The sequence below is a fragment of the Accipiter gentilis genome, chromosome 15 (genome assembly GCF_929443795.1).
Source record: "Accipiter gentilis chromosome 15, bAccGen1.1, whole genome shotgun sequence".
NCBI classification, from domain to species: Eukaryota; Metazoa; Chordata; class Aves; order Accipitriformes; family Accipitridae; genus Astur; species Astur gentilis.
This window is the reverse complement of record NC_064894.1, coordinates 678632-700373: the sequence shown is the minus strand read 5'-3', so window position 1 is coordinate 700373 and position 21742 is coordinate 678632. Positions and strand designations below refer to the sequence as shown.

The following is a 21742-nucleotide window of genomic DNA, read 5'->3' as shown; positions in this document are numbered from 1 at the left end:
ATGCTTGCTTTTTAATTATAACTGGTCTTTCTGCAATAATTCCTGTACAAGGTTGTGCTAGTTAAGTTCACTCTTCTTACATAGATTTTAAAACCAAGAAGAAGATTCTGCATTACCTCTAATCCTTGCATTTTATACATCTTGCTAAACTGTATTTCCTAGTCTGACAATATCTGTTAGAAAATGAAATATTACAGTTAACAAGATGCTATGAGTAGGCACCTTCTTTTTTATTCCTGTACAGTACACAGAACCAAGAAGAATTTCCAGGAACATTTGCATTCAAACGTGATTAGTAGCAGTGCAAACATTGCTGCATTCACTGTAAGCAGCACTTGTATAGTAAGTTTAATCATTGTCATAAGCAGAAAAAAAATTAGTTCATCTCTTCAGCAACTGATGTGAACTTAATATTTAGTTTCCCTAGTACTAGATTAATTTTTGTAACTTATAAAATCTACCTATATTTTTCAAAGTTTCATTATGTCAGCTCTTCAAAATTTAAGTTTGAATGAAAAAAAAAGTTTGATCAATTCAAATAAATAAATTGATGAGACACACTATTCAGGTTGCAACTTAAAAATTAAATCAAAGTTATCATGGAACTGGTGAAATACTACTTAGCTGTATGGCTTAAAACAATGCCAAATAAGAATTATCATTGTTATGTCTTCTAAATACCACTTTATGGTCTTTTATAAGGTAAGAAAAATAAATGTAAGAGTTTTTAGTTTATGTAAAGAATCAAAAATTATGCAAAATGCATAAATTACATAAAGAAGACAGTTTAAAATTCATTGTCCAAATTTGTTTTCAGAAATATTTTTCTATAAAATTAGATTCTAGGAAATATGTGATGAACTATCTTTGTAACAATCTAGGACATTTGGAATCAAATTCAGCAAGATATGTAGTTTATGAAAAAGGTGTGGGGTGTCTGGCAAAGATTAGGATATAAAGATTCCAACATTAAGAATGCCTGAACTGTCACCTAGGCCTGCTTCATCATTAATAAAGAAATAAAACTTTATTTGCTCTGTGTTTTGAGCACTTTAAACAATCTTGTCTCTAATTCCACTGTGAAGGTTTGTTACTGTTATGTATTACTAATTCATGGAATCCTTAATGATTAAATATATTTAAATAGAGGATAAAAACAGATCAAAAACAATGGGATAAAAACAGATCAAAAACAATGGGGTTGTACATAGAATTAACCTGTGTATTTTGTTTTCCTTTCTTGACATAGAAAATATAAGGCTATTTTTGTGGAGCTTTTTTGTTCTAATGCTGCAGTAAAATTGGGTGGATCTCCTAGCTGTTAATCATGATGACTCAGTCTTACAAGTCTTTTCCTGGGGGAATTCTGTAAATTCAGAGACATGGGCAGTTCACAGAATTTGAGGATGTATTTACTAGAGCACGTTATATTGCATTTGGCCAAGTTGTATTTAATCTGCCTACTTCCAGCATTAATAATGCATCAGAGTGAAATTTGATTTAAAATTAAATGCAATTCAAGGTCCTGTAAAGCACCTATCAAAGCATTTCTGTTCTTTGGGAGTACCTCAGCATTTACTTGCACCTTTACAAGCTCTGAGATGGACAATCCTGTGGTCCAGTTTTCAGGGGTTGGAAAATAAAAAGGATAATTCCTTGGAATTCCCAACCATTTGAAACCTGGGAATTTAATTTCCTGGATTATTATAAAGCTTATTTAAAGTTGAAATGGTTTACTTTTAAGGCATTGTGGCATTTGTGGCAAGTCAAACCATCATAAAATACTTCAAAGCATCAATAAGTTGCTAAACTCAGAAGAGTTAGTCAGTCTTTAGTAGAAACTTGTAATGATTTCTGTACCTACAATACAAGAACCATTACTGCTCAACAGACTGATTTTATGTCAGCTCCATCTATCACTTATACAGCTGAGGGAGCATGAGGATGCACAAGAAGTTCACCTCTCCTGTGTAGACAGGCTGAGAGAGCTGGGGTTGTTCAGCCTGGAGAAGAGAAGGCTCTGGAGAAGACCTTACAGTAGCCTGCCTGTACCTAAAAGGAGCCTACAGGAAAGCTGGAGAGGGACATTTTACAAGGGCATGTAGTGATAGGACAAGGGGTAATGGCTTTAAACTGCAAGAGGGTAGATTTAGATGAGATGTAAGGAAAAACTCCTTCACCGTGAGGGTGGTGAGGCACTGGAACAGGTTGCCCAGGGAGGTTGTCCTCATCCCTGGCAGTGTTCAAGGCCAGGTCGGATGGGGCTTTGGGCAACCTGGTCTGGTGGAAGGTGTCCCTGCCCATGGCAGGGGGGGTTGGAACTAGATGGTCTTTAAGGTCCCTTCCAACCCAAACCATTCTGTGATTTGATGATTCTATGATCTGATTTGCTTGCAATTTTGGAAAGAGAAATAGTAGATATGATAAAGAGACTAAAACCAATAGTGGGTGTATAGCAGCCCATCCTCCCTTGGCAGATGAAGGCTGCTTTCTACTCTATTCATTTCAGTTCACGGGAAAAATAAATCTTTCATTTAAATGCCATTTCTGGGATATATTGTCACCAGTGCAACTTGCTACTGTAATATACCATCACTCAAGTACTATGTGAAGAAGTACAAGTAATCAGTAAAAATAATAATTAAAAAATCCTCTCTTCAGGGACCTCAGAATCATAGACAAGTGGAAAAATGCAACTTATTGCATATGTACAAAGAAGGTACCTTGGATTATTTTTTATCTCTACCTGCTGCTTGTTACTAAAATAAGTCATTTTATTGATATTGGAAGAAAAGAGATCTTTCTGCGAGACATTCCTGTGCAATAGGAACTGAGTAAAGGATTGACACTGAGGTTAGGATGCTATTCTACAAGGAGAGGCAATATGAAAAAAAGCACAAGTAAAATGGGAGAGGAAATGGTTTCAGTGTTTATGGTAGCAAGGTTAGGGGAGCAGGGAAAGCGCAACAAGTTAAATGGATGTAAGCAGCAGCTGATTATACGGAGCTTTGACACATGAATTAGAAATTTTAATGTGACTTCATGAGCATAGGAGAGCTAACAGAAGGGTTTGAAGAAATAAAGATGTTAGATGAATGTTGTAGTATAATAATTGCAGCAGCAAATTATGCTGTAGGCTACGGTCTTGCAAATATGGAAGGAGTAAGAAAAGTCTCATTTCTCCTAGATTTTCTTTTACATTTTCATTCTGTTCTGATTTTCTTTTTCAGTACACCAAAATGTATTTTAAGTGTTATTCATTCATTTTGCATTTAGTTGAAAAATTACAGAAAAAAAATAGAAAGAAAAGAAAAAGAAACCTACATTTAGGAGACTACACAGCAATTTCTCAAGATTCTGTTTTACTGTGACTGCTTTGGCACTGCACAGGTATTTGCTTCTGTGGCTCCTGCCCTATCTTTATCTTGCATGCAATCGATTTTAGGACTTCTGGGTAGAAAGCTTGTTTAGTTTGACTCATTCTTATTACGCTAATTGTTCAACATGAGTTTTATTTAAACCACTGAAGTATGAGGACATGAATAGCTCATTTACATTCTCTGCTTTGAATTTGCAAAATCTCTGTGACTGTGATTATACTGAAATTTCAATTGTATTTCCATGAGACTGTGAAAAATGTTCACCTCTATATGTTTTACCATTCAGTTATAAAGGTGTTTCTCACTGCTGTTCTGTGAAGAGTAAGACTGATTTCTTGAAGAGGTCGAACGTGTTGAGATTACTTCATTGCCTCTGGCAAGCACGTCTACTCTGGGTTGTCTCAGCACTGTAGACTCTAGTTCATATATTGCATTCATGAAGTCCATAGCATAGAGCTCTGATTTTTCAATTGGTTAGTATTCCCATTTTTGTTTCAACATTATTTTTATTATTATTACTACTATTTATCATTTTGATGGATATAGTGCCACTCGTCTTTGAGTTCATCTTCAAAATGCTTGGTAGATCTTACTACTGCAGGGGATATATATCATCTTCAACAAACTGATAATATCTAGTTTCTCTTTTTTTCTGACCCTGAAGGTATAGCTGAAGAATCCAAGGGCAGCTATGATAGCAGGCATACATACTTATGGAACAATTTATTCAGAATTTCAGTTTCTAAGCATAAATTATGATTTAGGGAATCCTTGCTCAGCAACAGAGTAACTTCCCCGGTACTTCAGTGAGATTTGTCTGCTCTAACTGCAGGCTTTCAACACTGCATAATCCAAATCTAAAGTAATTACAGTTTTTACCCCTCTTTGTAGTCAGTAGAGAGAAATTGCCATTTGTCTAAATTACATAAAACCAAGGTATATTGAGAATGTGTTCTTCTACACCTCCTCAGAGCTCTCCCCACCTTAGAACAACCTGGGGACTGAGCACCCAGCTCACGAGTGTGACTGTGATGGAAGGCAAGTGCTCCCCTTGCAGCACTCTAGAGAGGCTCAACCAGCTCAGCACTCGCGAATCGTTGGGAACACACGGCAACGGCGCCGGCTGCCGCTTTTTTAAAAGGCACAAGTAGAGAAGGAGGCGACAGTAGTACAGGTCCGAGTATAACAGCTGTGATTTGTTTTCACTTTGGTTAAAATTGCCATTTCTCTCTGACATGATTTAGCTATCTTAAGTGCTCTTTGCAGGAAAAAATTGAAGATCCATTAAGCCAAACAGGCAGCATGACTCGCTAAGGGCGTGAGTCATCTATCTGGAAGGAGAAGGCTTCCCAGATGCATTTCTCTATTTTCTCTCCAGTGTTTCATATACAGTAAAAGGAGTGGGATTTAAGATTTCCCGTAGCTGTTGGCATATCCTGAGTTGTAGGTGTGTACTCAGTTGCATGCCAGACTGTCTAACCTGAAATCTTCTCCGATCAGAGTGCTGTCTGTTTGAGAAGCTATTCTGACATGCCCACCCGTCCCCATGCATCATTCACAGCATTCTGATTGCATTCTGGGGCTCAGGTGGCTTCAAAATTAAGCTTAGCAGCACTGATTTTTACAAGCTCAGCTTTCTCCGAGCAATAAATTCCTTCAAACGATGAACTACATTACATACCTAAAGGTTAGTTATCTAAATCTAACACATCCATCCTGGGCTCCCTTTATAGTCATTGGAAAGAAAGCTCTCATTTGGAGAGCAATTCAACTTGTCCTCAAATAGGTGTCAAAAGTATGTGGGATAAATTACCCTCTAAAAATATTTTATTTCTACCCTGTGATTCTTATGGGATTCTACTGCTAGGTTAGTGGTAGACAACTGGCTTTTAGCCTTCTAAGCTAAGGTGATATGGATGTATGAGAAAATATGTGTGTGGCCAAGTCACAGCAGAAAAAGAGTGAGACAGCATTTATCGATTTATAGAAGTAAGGAGAAGAAAATAGTGGAAACTATGCAAAGGCCCCTTTACTGGGAAACAACTGGTTTTACTTAGAGTTACAATTAGATGTGGATTTTTATACCCTCACCTTCTCTGAGGTACAGTACTAATTTTTTTGTACTGCTGGGTGCAGCTAATGAGAAGGGCTACCCTGTTTCTCTGGCTGCAGACATTTTTCTTGTTCACATATTCGTCAAGTAAAGTACAGAGTTGCATAACTCACTTTGGCTTGTTGTTTGTGGTTTGCTTTTTTAAAAAAAAAAGTCTACATACTTTGCAGTTTGCTACTTTAGAAAGAGTTGGGCTATCTCCTATAAAAAACTAATTAGTTTTTACTTCCTTACAATGTATTTTATCATGTATTACCAGGACATAAGTAAAATATTGTGAGTAGGGAAGTTTTCATTAGAACTATTAGAATTATTTTCCTTCTTCATTGCCCAGAGCTGAAACCTACCATTTTTCAGAGCATGCTGTGAAAATCCTATTTTCTAAGGCTATTCAGAGAAGAGGTGATTTAAACTTGGCGAATTTGAGTGTGGGCTATTATTGTTTGAAATAGGGTTTTAAAATTAAGTAGGAAATTCATGATTGAAGAGATCAGATTGCGTTAGATTATGATACCCTTGTTACTGATGATACTTACTATTTTCTTTGTATTTCTAATATTTGTTTCGGCATCTGAAACTTGGAGAGGATTTGAGTAAATCTAAATAAATAAAATAAATCTTTCTGAATGATATCTTGGGTGTTGAATCAAAATTGATACTTAACTTTTTATCAGGTAGTATACCTTGCCTTTTTTCCAATTCTGTCCCTTTTTTCTTCTACACCCCTTTTCCCCCTGACTGTATTTTTATCAGCAGTAGAGTAATGCGTATTTGCTTCTGAAGGGAGTGTTCCCAATGCTAATTTCATGTGCTATTCTGAGAGTCTTCTAAGAGTTTTTTCCTATCTTCATTCTGTGAGGAAAGACTGGTAAATACTTAACTATGCTCATTTTCAAATTAGTCTTTTCCTGAATTGAGCTGTACTTTAAAATTTTTCTTAATTTGTCTTTTTTTTTCTTTTGGTTATTATTTTTTTGAACCTAAATTATGCCAAAACTCCCCAAAATCATCTATAATTGTTTATGAACATTGTTAGCTCCAATGCAGCTCCAGCTGTGTATTTCTGTTCCTTTATCTCCAGTTCAGGATGTATCCCTCTAAGGTCAGAGCAAATCCTAGTCACTGAAAGACTCACTTTCCTTTTCCCCGACATAAAGTAAAAGGGTCTTTTTCTTATGTTTTGGAAAGATGTTTTATTAAGAAATACCTGAGTTAAAGATACCCTGGTATAAAAACCTAGCATAGAAATGGCTATCAGTTTGACTTTGAATATTTCTAATAGCTCCCCTGTTTCATATTTTTCAGTTCATTCCAGTAAGCTTTTTCTTCTGAATGGTGGGGGCAGTTACCATGGGGAAGAAGACTCCCAGGCAAGCAACCCCAGTCCCTTGGATAGCCTTGAGAATCAAACCTCATCAGAAACTTTTTGGAGTTCAACAGAACCTGTTTCCCTTGGGTCCTGCTTATCTGTGCCCTCATTAACCTCTTCAAAGAACTCTGAAGATTTAGGGAAGGGTTCCCCTTCACTGAAACCAGGTGGCTTGACCCTATTAACTTTTCATACGAGTTTTCTAATATTCTGATGAGCGTGGAGATGGATTCTCCAGTGGCGGACAGTGATCAGATCAGGCCCAAAGCCGCTTTATCTGAGAGATTTCTGCTTGAAAAGCACAGACCTCAATTAAAAGCCGTTAGAACTTACATACAGGATGGAAGGTCTAAGTGTTATACACATATATGTGAAGATTTCTGGTGAAATAAATGAAATTGTAGAAGTTATAGAAGAAAAAATTGTCGCATTCAAAACACTGACAGCTTGGGTAATCAATCCTTTTTCCTTCAGTGAGGTGAGGATCCAGCCCTAGTAACTTAGATTCTCTGGGAGGACAGCTCTGTTCCTATCAGCGTACTTATACAGAATGTTTATCAATTTAATATGGTTTATTTGTTTGGTTTTAATACAAGGACTAATAGACTAGAGAGCACCTGAAGGAGTCTGACTATGGCTGGGTCAAAGGTTGCACTGCATTTGGAGAGGGCATCCTGGGTTCAGGTCTCTGGATATTTATTCAGAACTGCTCTTGGGAGCGCCGTCCTGGTCATACACGGAGCGCAGAATATGTGAATTTGAACATCCTCAAACTCTTAGCTTCTGGATCTTAACAGGGTCTACATGGGAGCTGGGTGTTTCATCTCTGAAAATGTGCACGCAAGAAATACTTTCAAACATTGAAGTTGTAGGTTCTGTGGCACTGAAGGTTAAAGAGAAGAAGAATGCTCAGGGAGTTTGAGGCACGTCAAGGATGTGAAAGGAGCTATTTTGGATCTCAATTCTAGATGCCTAAAGGCTTCTTTGGGACAAGGGTGCCTGGCATGATACACCGTATTAAACTTTGGAAAAAATGCTGGTATGTACCTTACATAAACAGTTCACCTGTAGGATTAGAAGATACTTCTCATACAGATTGACACAAATAAGCGAACATTATCCAGAAAACGCTTTATTGAAGATACATTGTGCTTTTTTACTCTGTCGCTGTTTTCCAACCATCCCACTTGAACCATCTGCACTGCATTGACCTGCTCAGAGCCTTTAGGGAGGATGTTAAAATCTGTAACGTGAACCCACAGAAGTGTCAAATATTAACAAGTGTTCTCTGCCCTGCTGGTGCTGCACGTTGATCCACCTCAGGCATCGAGAAACCGAGAGAGCTAATTTGTAATTGTTGCCTTTCCTGTTCTCTCGTATGGTGGATGAGCATGCTGAAATGTCTTTCCTCCAGCTATTCGACTCTATATAGCAACTTGCATCACCCTCATCTTCACAGTAGCAAGATCCCGCCCAGTAGCATGCTAATCGATACGACTAACATCTGTCTCCTGTGGTTCATTGTTTCTCTCATCCTGTCCCCAGAAGCAAGATTGTGTATTTAGCTACATAATGTTAAATATATCACTGTAGTCTGCAGGGATATGTGTTTAACTGTACTTTCTGCTATGAGTTTATACTAATGAAGGCAAGTCCAACTGGTGCACTTCCACCTGAAATGGAAGATGACGAGGTTTGTCTGGACTTAAGATTCTGGGAGAGGCCATTCCCCCGTCTCAAAATGGGGCTCTCCCTCCTGCCCAGAAAAGCCTTCCCTTACTGCAAGCTGACACGGGTGCCCGAGACACGGAGTGACCATCCGACGTGCTGTCCTTCCTTCAGGCCACCCAGCACCCCAGGGGTGAAGTCTCCCACCTGGAATCCACACTCGCCCTCACTGCTGGGTAGGAGACCAGAAGGACAGGCAAATTTAATATGCTTGACCTAAGGAGGCATAAACGAATGCTCCCTCCCTTGAATGTTTTCTTCACATCAGGAGTACCAGTGAAGTCTAGTTCAATACCATTAGGGAGTTTAATTAGGAGAAATAATGAAGCACCAAACTAATACTGTACTTCGTGTGGTTGTGAAAGTGTACTAGAGTGATAGTTTATTGGACTGCTGTTAATTTGGAGCTGCCTCATGCTGTCCCTTCTACCCCAACCTAACTAAACTTTCCATAGCTTGGGGGGGATGGAATTGCCTTCTTCTGTAATTAATACTGAGTCAAAGATTTTTAAGCCCCCTATTTCCTTTGGCGCTTCCCATAACAGGAAAATTTTCTGATGACTATGAAATGTTTGCTTTCTATTTAACTAAAGATATTGGCTCCCAAAATTCATAGCGAAAAAAATGTGTTTCCGTACAGCATTTCTTGCCTCCTCTGTTGTGCTGTCATATGAAAAGAGCACATCAAAAGTCATCCCCTGCATTATCTCCTTTTTTATTTATTGCCTCGTTCCTGAGCACTCTTTGGTTCAGAGGCAGCTGCAATGGATCATGATTGCCCATGGCTCCCTCAGTAGAAGATTCAGTCCTTGGATGAGCTGAACCACCTTCTGCAGTTACTTGTGACTCTGGCTTGGGCAGACTGAGCGTTCATCTGAGCCCTTGGTTAGGACCCTTTAAGGTCGATGGGAGGAGCCCTGTATTAAAGTGTTCATTAACTTGTCACAGAAAAGCATGCCTTTAAAAAGAGTGGGATGTTCAATGATGGAAAAGATGCTTACTGCAAGTTATTTATAAAAATCATAACCTATTACTTCACAAATGTGCACAAATATTGTTTCTCATAGGTTGTTTGGTTTGTGTTTGGGTTTTTTAATAGACTGAATATTATGATATTATCACAATAACATTCTTAATAATGTTGTACTATCTATATTTTTCCTGCCATTTGTTCATTTCACCTATAGGTATTTATGGAACTATTTATACAACAAATTGCTAGTAAATGATTGTTTTCATTATCATTCATCAGTATTCTACATAGATCCCACTGGAGCACTGTGGTTTGGACACTACACCACAGTTTATCAATGAATAAGCTGAGTTCTTAAATGAGTAACTGATTTCTTTACCCTTGCAATGTACAGGTTGTTCTTGACGATTCACAATTCTCATCAGTAGGCTGCGTGTTTTACATAATGCTGGGCAAATACAGCACGCATGTTGATGCAGGTTACTTTTACAGCTTGATAATATGCTTTGATTTATCACTCTACTAAGCTGTGGTGTTCTGTTTTTCCCTTAGGGGTACGATGATGGATATGGGGGTGAATATGATGATCCAAGCTATGAGGCATATGATAACAGTTATGCCACCCAAACGCAAAGGTAAGCATTTGTATTTTTACATTAATTTTTCAAAGAACACTTTTTTTCTTCGTAGATTTTCATGTAAATTTCCTGTTTTACTTTCCACATTAAATTCTACAAAATCTTACCGTACTTTAAAAAGTTGTCAAAAAGTAATAATGGCAGTTGCAGTTTATATATAGAATTTTTCAGCTGAAGCAAAAATGCAAGCAGCTGACAATACTTTTAAAATTGGTGCAAATTGAGTGTATTTTTTTTAAAAAGCAAGTGATTACATCATTTTCCTATCTGATGTCATTCTGAACTTGTTTGTGCAGTTTTTCTTCCTTTACTAGTGCAAAGTTGTCAAGGGCATACTTTATGGCTTTTACAATGTTTTGGGCTAATCCAGAAGGAAATAAATAATAATGATGATGGTAAATACCTGCCACTGGTTGGCATCCACCATCAAGGCAAACTATAGAAGGGAATTGCGTGCCTGAAGTAAGGCTGAAACTGCCTCTTTTCATCCAGTTGCTTTCTCAGCAACTCTCAGAATTGATAAAAGCAACCAAGTTTGGAAATTTATTTTATGTCCTTATTGTGTGCAATAATGGGGAAAATTACATTCACATCTTTTATGATTTGTGTCACTAAAATGAGGCAACAAAAATCGCTTTTTATGTAGTCATACACCCCATGCACTTGTATATTAATTCAATGGTTGGTCCATGTTTATTAAATATGGAATGACATCTTTTTCATAGTTAAGCAGAAGGGTAAAAGGTTGTTTCAGCAAATTATTCAGAAAATGTTCTTATGAGTTGCTAAGAGTACATGTAGAATCATAGAATTGTGTAGGTTGGAAAAGACCTTTAAGATCATCAGGTCCAACCATTAACCTAACACTGCCAAGTCCCCCACTAAACCATGTCCCTTAGCACCACATCTACACGTCTTCTAAATACCTCCAGGGATGGTGACTCAACCACTTCCCTGGGCAGCCTGTTCCAATGCCTGACAGCCCTTTTGGTGAAGAAATATTTCCTAATATCCAATCTAAACCTCGCCTGATGCAACTTGAGGCCATTTTCTCTTGTCCTGTCGCTTTAAGACTGTAAGGCTGTGGAAAGGCAAATGAAATTTTAACAAGAAAAGACACACATTTTAGCTGAGTTAGTGTGATTCTCACTGGGCAAGAAAGGGTTGTATACATACAGAGTTCTGCACTCCAAAGACCAGAGGACCTTAAACTTGTTTTTTATTTAACCATCTTTTTTGTTGAATGCTTTGGTGGTGCAAATGCCTGTCAGAATTACGTTCAGCTCCAGAACTGGTGTAGTGAGTGGCACCTGAGCTGATAAAAAATACTTTGTAAGTATTTTTATAACCAGTGAAGTATATTTAAAAGGATTTGTCACACCTAAATATGAACCCCATCAAGTATACTTTAACAACACTTTTAAGTAATTATACATTACTAGCTGCACCCATCATGTCATTGTGTAGGTAGATATTCTTGTTGTCAAATGTACTCCAACTTTTTTGAAAAGAATTCAGCCCATCTTTTGCTACAATAGTGAATTGTCACAGGAGATATTGCCTCCAGTGTAAAAATAATAATTAGTTGGAAATCTCTCTGCTATAACATTGCTTTATATCATCTGAATTAACCTGTAATTTCTTTGCAAGTTGATGTCCTAGGCAACTAAATGACAAATACATCAGATTTATCAGGAGTGTATTGTAATCCAGCTAGAACTGGCAGTGATAATTTGACTCAAAAAAGAAAACTCATAGTCACATAATTTTGTCAATTAGGCTATTCAGTTTAGTCATCAGGTAGGTTTTCTACTAACGTGAGCTACCTCCAGGATACCTAATCTATTTAAAAGCTGCAACTAAAACATTTCCTTTTGTAATATATGGCAGGACATATGGTCATACTTATCTACATTGCGTGGCACTGAATACCACAAGTAGTCTATTCATTTCAAAGAGAGCACTTTTGGAACAACACACGTCTCATTTCAAAGATGTAAAAAGCAAATGGAGCATTAGATATGCAATTTGGATTTCTGTACCTTATTGGCCATTTACCGCCACAGAAATGCCTCCCTAGTGAGCCAAAATAATACAATACAGTGAAATAGTATGACCAAAATATTTGGTTAGATGTATATATCAAAATGTTTTCTCCCAATCTCAGATCTTCATTATTAGTATACTCCAATCATATGAGCAAGACATATCATGTACACACCTAACAAAGAAGATAAGTAGTACTGCTTCAAAGTACTTATTCATCTCATGCAGTGTGTGATTTACAGGGGTGGGGGGGGGGGGGGTGGGGGGAGAAAACAAAACTTGTAGACAACGCCTGTGCTCAGTGAGAAAAATATCATTACTGCCCTCTGCAGGGATTGACCGAAATTCTAAAGCATGAGATGAGGAAAAATTGTAGTTAGTGGCTTAATGCAGAGCACCAAGGTTTCTGTTCACATTAAGGGCAGAGTTTTTACTCACTTTTTATGGTTCATTAAGGAATCGAGACAGAAATTCTTAGAGAAGGTACAAACTCTTATCTGACTGTCTGTCTCACCATGCATGTTGACCAAGCCTTATTCTCTCCATTGGTTCAAATAGAAGAATGTGTTGGGGCGGGGGGCACGGACAGATGGGATGGGATGGATGGTCTGAATGCAAGCTGAATTCAGTGTGCTTTAGAGCAGAGCACATAGCAAGTCGTGCCTTCTTCCCTTACGCGCCCAACGCAGAGAGTAACAATAGTGTTTGGGCAGCCTGCCACCACCGCCCCCGTTACCTCTACCTTTGTCTTCCAGACCTTATTTCTGCTTCCAGTTTTCTCACCAGAGGCTTTCTGCCCATATGTATTCTTTGTCGGGGCCCTTAGTCCTTCATTGCACGAGAGGTCTGATTTAGTCTTTTCTTTAAATTAGGCTCTGCCAACAGCAGAGAAAATGAGCACACTATTGACATACACCACCGTGCTACAACATAGGATTATGATTTAGTAGAAGGAGCACCAAAAATACCAAGCCCCAAGACCATCCAGATGCAAGTAGAGATAAATGCTGTACTTTTGTGCACTGTTATCTGAAGATGTGTAGTAAAAGTCAGGGTTAGTGTTGCAGGCCCAGTAATACACTTTGTATAGATCCTTCTCTAATGAACTCTACCACTGCCACCCTTCCAGACAGAGAGCTCTGTCCTTCATGCAACTGTCTGATATTTAGGCTGAAAATAGGGGGATGGGGTCACTTGCAGAAGAGACCATGACAGAGTCTCGGGATCAGACTGGAATGAAACCCACAATAACTCTGTGTGTGTCTGAATGAGCTAAGAGGCACCTCCAGAGCACTTTGAAATGGACACAGTAAGCAACTGGAAGAAAGAGAACAGCAGGACCCTCGTTATGGTAAGTGCCATCTCTATCTTATTATGTCTGGGGAGACTTACTTTAGGAAGGAGAGAATTATGGGCTATGACAAATACAGTCTATATGGCATGAGGCATGACTTGCTTTAACTAATAGAAGCTGTATTTCTAAAGCCACCTTTTTTCCTCCTTATCGTTCTGTCCCATAAGGACAACCCAGAACATGGGATGGAACAGCAGGACAAAGTTTTAAACTGGCTGCCCTTCCCAACTGTGTCTGTAACCATTATTTACAAGGTTCCATGAAAGACTACAGGTTTAGCAAGGAGAATTAGAAACCCTGCTCATTTTAGAAATTTGTTCATGCTGTGTCAAAATACAGTTTTTAAGATAATTGGAATGAAAGCTTTGTCCAATGCTAAAGAGAACAAGGAAACAACCATTTCAGTGGGCAAGGGAAGACATCAGATCTGACATACTTCCCATGGGCCATGTTGCACTGCACTTCGAATTTCTCCATGAAACCTCTTCTTCCTCTCTCTTCTTCTCCCTTCCATACAGTGTGAAGATGGCTTTCAGCTATAAGTACATCTGCCTGCCCAGACATAGCAAGAGATATTCAGTAGTTGTTAAGTTTATACACTACTCCCTAGGCACTTGGAAGTCAGGCAGAGAACACTCAAACCCTTTCTGCCAGCCAGATTTACCTCTGGAACCTCTAGTCTGACAACTTTGGTTAAAAATATAAATCCTAGACATACTATCTAGAAGTAAAAATCCCTTTCTGGTTAAGATTGCCATCCCTGCTCCTCACCATTGCCTGTTCACATGTCTCAATGGTGAGGTGCAGAAGGAAGGTAAGGGAAAGGATTAGCCTGATGCTCTCAAACAGCAGCATCTCATCTCAGCAACCAGTTAATATCCATCTAAGTTTTCCACTCCCCTTACACTTGGTACTTAAAAACTTGTAAGAAGTATATTCTGGTTGTGTAACAGAATTCTAGCATTAAACAAAATTGCTGTCACTGCACAGGTGTTTATCTAGACTCAGCCCTCACCTGTGAGCAATTCTATTTGATGCTGCCCAATTTCCATTGCTAAGGTGGATCTTGTTCCTGTGCAGGCCTGTAAAGGTACACTGCTTGACCACTTTTTGATGATTCTTAGCAGTTCAAGCACACTGATATTCTCAGTGGCTTCTTACCTTCAAACCATGTTGGAACATGTGGTGGCAACCATTCTTCCTTTCCATTCCCACTCAGATGCTGATTTAAAGAAATAAATATGATTTTTACAGGGCAACAAGCAAGTTCATAACACAAAACTCAAAAATGGTAGAAGTATCAATTTCCAACTCAGCTGTAACACGGAAGATGTAGGAGAATCCTATTAGTTTTCAAAATATAATATACTTTCTGATTTTCTTAGCAGGAGCTTTTAAGTCTGTTGAACCACCACCACTGTCCAGGATTCATGGGCTGAGAAGACTAGATCACCGGGACAAGAGGATGAAAAGTTTTGTCAGAGGATCTGCAAGGTCCACTTCTTTGGTTACTCAAAGGTTGGTGGGGGATCAGACTGCACCACATGCAAAGTGTAGCCAAACTCCTCAGCCAAGACCAACAGAATAATTTTGCGGAAGTGGATCAGTTGCTGATGAATCAGCTGAGAACTATGACGGCCAGGAGAGCCATCGTAGCTCTGCTACCACACCTATAGTCATCTCCACTGACCTTTGTGTCTCTGCCAGCACCAGCAGTTTCATTTCAAAGGTACCGTGTCTCACAGCCAAAAGAGGTACTAAGGAAATCTGGGACTGACTGGCCAGTCACAGGACGAACCAAGAAGGTTATGTTCTATTTCATGCACTTGTGCGTAACCTATCCAACCATCGGTAGTGTAAACAATGGTGCCTGACAAGGAAAAGCAAAGGTAGTCAATGATTGTCCGTCGAAGCTTAAAATTTGGGTTTGATACAATTTCCCTGTTCCACAGTGCCTGGCATGAACGCTCACACATCAATCAGTTCTGGGTTTTGTGAACAGGTGGTTGGTATATTGGCAATGGCTTCCAGGGCTGGTTGGTTGGCTTATTCTTCTGGCTTTTGTTCTGTCTGGCTTTTGTTAAAAACATAGTTCAGCTGCAAAATGATTTGCTGAGTGGGTGCTTACTAAAGAAAGAAGAGTCTGTGGCTCCCATCCTAGGCTGGAAATAGACTTGCAATTATCAGAAAACCTGTAACATACTGACAAGAAGAATAAATAATTCAGTGATAAAAGATAGATGAAAACAGTGCAAAACATTACTGTTACAGATGCCATCCCACAGTGACACAGGCCTTCTCATGGCGTATCTTAATGTATGCTGTGACTGCGAGATGACATAGGCAAAGGGCATTCTTCTTGCCCGCCTGGACCCTGCCTCACTAATGACAGTAACCCAGGTTTAGGTCCTTGAAGCAATTCTTGGCAAAACACTTACTGTTAATCTTGCAAATATTTTATGTAATGCTATAGGCAACAGTCCTCTGGACACACAATCCGTGCTGGTATGCAGATCGTTTTGGGAAAATGACTTCTTTTTAGTCTGTCAAAACACACACTGCAAGCCCATTCTTCATCTGCTAAGCAAATAACCAAACTTCTGTTTCCAATGCAGACATGCATGTTGTAGGCCATGTCATTTCTGAACTTCCTCCCTAAGAAGTTAATGGTAGTACAGAATCTTTAAATCTTAACATAAAGAAAGATGGCATTAATACATCTGAAATAAATTCTTAAGTTTTTACATGATCTGAAGACTTAAACACATTGTGTTAGATAACTGCCAAAATGAAATGACTTAGAGGACTGAAGAGAGAAAGGAAAGGTGCAGTATCAGAGAATTTCAAGTTGACTGGCATAGCTTTTATCTAACTGAATTATATTTAATTCAAAAGATGTAATTATCTGTGGTTCATAACTATAGCTGGGCTGTCATGTGCAAAGTCCCATTGGGCTCCTGTTTCTCAATGCTAGTAACAAAAATATAATGAGAAAAACAAGTTTCAGGGCATATATGCTGCCTATGTCCACTCTCATGCTATGGCAGATAGTTGCTATGACCATATCAGTGTAGTAGTAATCCCAGTAACTACATGTTCATAGCAATACCTATCAATTCAACCTGTAATAGGCTCTGCAATTCTGATTCACGTTTTTATAATGATTCAGACCCACTGAAAATTTCAAGGGCATATTCAACCATTGAGACTGAATATATGAAAAGTTATTGACTTTGAAAAGAAACTTTGTTTTCCTGGTTATTCTTGTTTCTGTTGTTAAGTTCATGCTATCTACTGTACAGCTTGTGTTTACAGCTCCTTTTTCTGCAGTGTGGGCTGCTAGTACAGGGGATTTAGGCATCACTTACTTGTTTCTGATCTGATATGCAGGAATATAACATGGGCCACAGTTCAGCCCATGTCAATTATGTGGCTTACAGTAAAATCACTTCGGTGCAGAGACATGCTGCAAAATGATTTAGGAAGTAAAGCAAAGAATATTTTATCCAGCTTAATCTCCAGGAATTATTTACACCAGCAGTGTGTGTTTGCCTGAGCTCCAGTTCATTGTGGTTACCCTTGCTTGACCTCCAGATATCAAGAGTTTGTATGTGCATCTGTTTCCAAAGATGAGTTCTTCACAAACAGTGCTGCAAGTAAAACAGCACTTTCAGACTAGTACCCTTGTAAGACAGCAGTACATAGTTCTGCTGGGCATACATGTTCTTTGATGGACCCTAACCAGTGGCCTGTTCTTCTCTCCAAGCTCCTTTTGGATTCAGCAAAAATTGATGTCCCTATGTTTCAGTAACAGAAATTTAGTATTAACCTTAGGAGGGAGTGAAGAATTGTAACACAGGACTAGCGTGCTTGGTAATCTCCATCACCGTAGCTTTTAAAACCACATTAGACAAATCTCAGTAAAGAATCATGTAAATAAATTTGTGTGCTTATAGGTAGATTAAATGATCTAGGTGACATCTTAAGGTGCCTTCTAGCTCTCTCTTCTGTTACCTTTTCCCCTTTTTGTTCATGCATGACTAGGCTTACTTCAAGATAACACAGGATAATTTAATTGGACTAAGGAAGTTGTTTTATTACCAATAAAAAGAAAGTAACACCATTTTCAAACTCCATTTTAATTTGTGGGGGGTTTGTGGCTGATAGAAATCCTTTTAGGAATGATTAAAGTAAATCTGATGTTTCAAGCACTAAAAAAGTAAAAAAAGAATTAATTCCTGAAAAGCTTCTACCTGCATGGCAGAAATTACTTTTATGTTCCACTTTGTGCTGAACCATTTTTGAGAAATTTTTGAAGGAAAATTTCATTTAAAAACTTCTCAAAATCTGATTACAACAGTTACTTGAGAAAACCATTGCCAATAGCAAATGGCTGTTGTACAGCAGGTAAATTCTGATCCCTGTTTCTGGATTCAGTCTTCAGATGACAGCTATCAGTCTCCTTACCTGCTGATAGACATTTGGGGATGGGGGAGAAGCCCGGCAGACTTCTAGTAAGTTCCTATCTCTTGCCAATGTCTCTAGTGTGTTGGTACGTACCACTTGCATTGTAGTTCAGTATTCCCTGAGGTGTCCAAATATATAGCCTCCCTCCAGTTGAATCCCCAGCTATAATGCTGTGGAGGGATTTCCAAGGAAAAGATGGCAGAAATGCTCAGCGTATTACTTTGGCTGTTTGACTGAATACCAAAGAACTAGGGAGCAAATATTTCTGAACAGTCTTAAGACAAAGACTTACGAGTTGCCATTGAGAAGCTCACAATCGTGTTCACATATTCTCTTTCCTAATGTCTTGCTGAGGAGCTTTAGTAAACAGCATTTCTCAGATTCATATGGTCTGATGCATCCAGAAGGAAAACACTGAGAGAGGCCAGTGATCTTCCTTGAATGTAGAATGAGTCAAGTAAATGCTTAAAGCCATGATCAGATAGATACCATTATTTAATCAATCAGTCCCACTGTTTTTGACTACGTGCTTTGTAAAAAGTTCCTGCAGGCTACTTGTGGAGAGAACTATCCATAGTTAAATGAAACAATTTTTTCCTTAGTTTAAAAATGATGGCTAGGCAGGACTGTGAATAATCATTAACTTATTTAGTAGATTATCACATGGTTAAATCTTTTACTGATATAATCAGAGGTTTACTCACATCTCTCTCACTATCAAAATATTGCTATATAGTAAAATATGTAGACACATAAATATAATCCAAGCTGGAATAGCTAGAGTGGTTACACTGGTTCTTTGTAAAATGGGATATTCATTATTATTTTCTCTACTGGGCACTCTCTCACTTTTTAACCAGTGTGCATTGTATTTATACTTTGTCATATTTCATTTTGGCTTTGTGCTTGTATCCACCTGTTCATAAATAAAGATTTCCCTGTATTTTATTTTCAACCTGTTGAAATCAATCAAGCCAGGAAGCCTAGAATATGACATTTTATGTATCTTCACAGCAATCCACTTATGGCATTCATCATCAGAAACTGTTCTCAAATGCCACTTCTCATTTATTTGATTCAATGAGCAAAATGGAATCAAATCTCATTACCCTGAAGCAGAGAAAAGTTTTTCCTCTGAAACTGGGTAGGATTCCTAAAATTCTGCATGATTTCCTTTGCAAATACTGTCTCCAGACATTTCATATTATCTTCTTAAATACTGGGTCATCATTCTGTGTCTATGAGAAAAGTACAGTGGAATGGAGAATATTTGAATAGAAATGCCCATGGATCTGTGGTTTTAGCAAATAAATGGCAGATTAGTTTCTATTTCAGATTTTGCAAAACGTTCAGAACCCAAAGTCATTTTGCAATTATGATGGCTCTCCACTCCTCTATTTGTATAACTCTACTGGCTTCATTATTTGTTTTATTTTTTTAATTCAGATTTGCAGTAGCATGAAATCAAACATAGGAAAATGCTGGAGACAGGTGAGATCTAGTTTAACTTCAGGCATGTTGTAAGCTACTCAACAAATCCAGGGAGTATTGTAATCGAGACATTCTTCTCTGTTAAAAATATTGGATACAATCAAACTTGAGCTTTCAGAAAAAGGGAGACTTTATCCACTAAAGTGTTCACCATATTATTCCATTAGTTCTAAAGATCTATTCACTAAAGGACTGTATTTGTGATTTAAGGCTGAATCCTACAAGTTCCTTTATTCAAAAGACTTCTCATCTTTCCTCTAGATATAATGCTCTGTTAAGTAGAGCTGTTCCAGTAAGTTTCAGATTCCTAGGAGGATTATGTCTTTAGTCACACATTTGCACTATGAAATATTATGAAATATTATTATATAAAAATTGCATATATTGCAATTCATGTGAATGTGAATCTTGCTCACCTGTCTTCCAAGCGGAAGCATACTGCTTTGTGTAAATAGCTTTTCTTGCATGGCCAACTATGTGTTAAATCCTGCTGGCTCCCTCCCTTGTGTAGGAGGGAGAAGCATTACAAATGCAGTCTTACATAAAAAGACTGCAGTAGTGTTAGACAGGATCCTGTTAGCATAGGAGCTGAGTATTGCATTGTATCAATTACCGATGATGTAAGTTGTAAACTCCAAGGATTACTCAACAGAAATTATATTGAGAAAGAGGGAGACAACGGGAGATAGGAGACTAAGACCTCAAAATATCCATTTGAGGAAGTGAAGAAGAATGGGAGTTGCCTAAAAAATTGAATCCTACCTGTATGGATCCTTGTGGATTATCCTGGGTGTTAGCTTGACTCAAGAATCTGTTATCTGAAGCTAACCCAGACTGGGATATACCTATAAGGAGTGCTAAAGTTTCATTTTTCTGTATAAAGTACAGATGGTGATCGCAAGGTGCCAGAGGCCGGCAATCCCTCTTCAGAGAGTGCCAATCCTAAAACACAGTATTGGTTCACTCTCACATTGTTGAGTGCCACAACACAAAGAGGGAATTCTCTCAAGAGTTATTCTTCTCCAAAGGCTAGCGTGAAAGGTTTTCATCTGTTTGATTACAAATCTGAACTGTGGAACTTGACTGGCATTGGCTGAATCTCTAGTTTGGACCAATTCAACTATTTTACAAAAGAAGCCTGCTTATTATCTAATGGCTGAGTTATATCTCCAAGGTTGATCAAAAGCCTCTTTTCTAAATTGACTAGCTTTTTCCCCAAACATTTCCTAATAAAAGATTCCTATAATATTCTAGAATATACTCTCCCAGTTAAAAAGTACAACCAGTAAGAAAGAAAATAAGATAAAATAATGTCTTTACAGAAAAAAAATATGCATTAAATCTACCTCAACAGGTCTTAATCAAAGGCTTTCAGTTTCTTAGGATCGTTCAGGATAGACTACAGAACACACTTCACCTATACGGATTAATGTGTTAGCAGCGTTTAAAGCAGTGAACCCTTTCTTGTTCCTTCCAGCTTTGGCTTTACTGGGCCCATGGTATGTCTGCAACCATATTTTGCGCTCCACAACTAGAGAATAAAAAGTTAGATGCATCTCTCAGCAAGTAAAAGCAAAGAACAGAAAGAGAGAAAGGAAGAACAACAACAACAAAAAGAGAGAGCAAGAAATACTCAAGTTCTTCCAACGTTCTGCTGCCTTTATTACAGAAGCTGTAAGAGCAGCCGGGGAACCAGAGGGTAGTGTTGCTAACCCGGGGGTCTTTTGCCAGCAGCTTCCTGCAGGTGCAGGAAGAGATTGGTCAAAGGCTAATGCAGTCTGTTCATTAATGTCGTGATTTCCTATACCTATACACCATTGATCTCGTGAGTGGGCAACATCACCCTTCCCCCAGGTGGCTTGTTGATCCAAGAGTCAGCGGTTTGTGGCTTCAATCTTAACTCCTCTCTTTGCGGTTCTCTGCTTAAAGCACCATTCTCTACAGCCTTTTGGATAACAAGCTGTGTGGTTTCCCATGGGTGTTGACACAGTCAAACTGGAATTCGGTTTTGCTCAGCTAATGTCAATTTGAAAAAGTCCCAGTTAATGAGAGGCTAAAAGCTTGTGTTGGGTTTTAAGGTTGCTGTTTAGATACAGAGTCTCTGTATTTGAGCCTTTCTCGTATCATAGGAGCACCAGATGATTCAGATTGGAAGGCACCTCAGGGGGCCCTTATCCCTCAAA

The 21742-nt window shown here is 38.5% G+C and overlaps 1 protein-coding gene across 2 annotated transcripts in view; it reads left to right on the top strand.

Moving 5' to 3' along the window:
* KHDRBS2 (KH RNA binding domain containing, signal transduction associated 2) overlaps positions 1-21742 on the top strand; it is a 353375-nt gene that overhangs the window by 309353 nt on the left and 22280 nt on the right. For both annotated transcript variants that reach the window (XM_049818294.1, XM_049818293.1), the window contains exon 7: positions 10116-10198. In XM_049818294.1, the coding sequence (XP_049674251.1) occupies positions 10116-10198 (83 nt within the window). The remainder of the gene's footprint in view (positions 1-10115; positions 10199-21742) is intronic.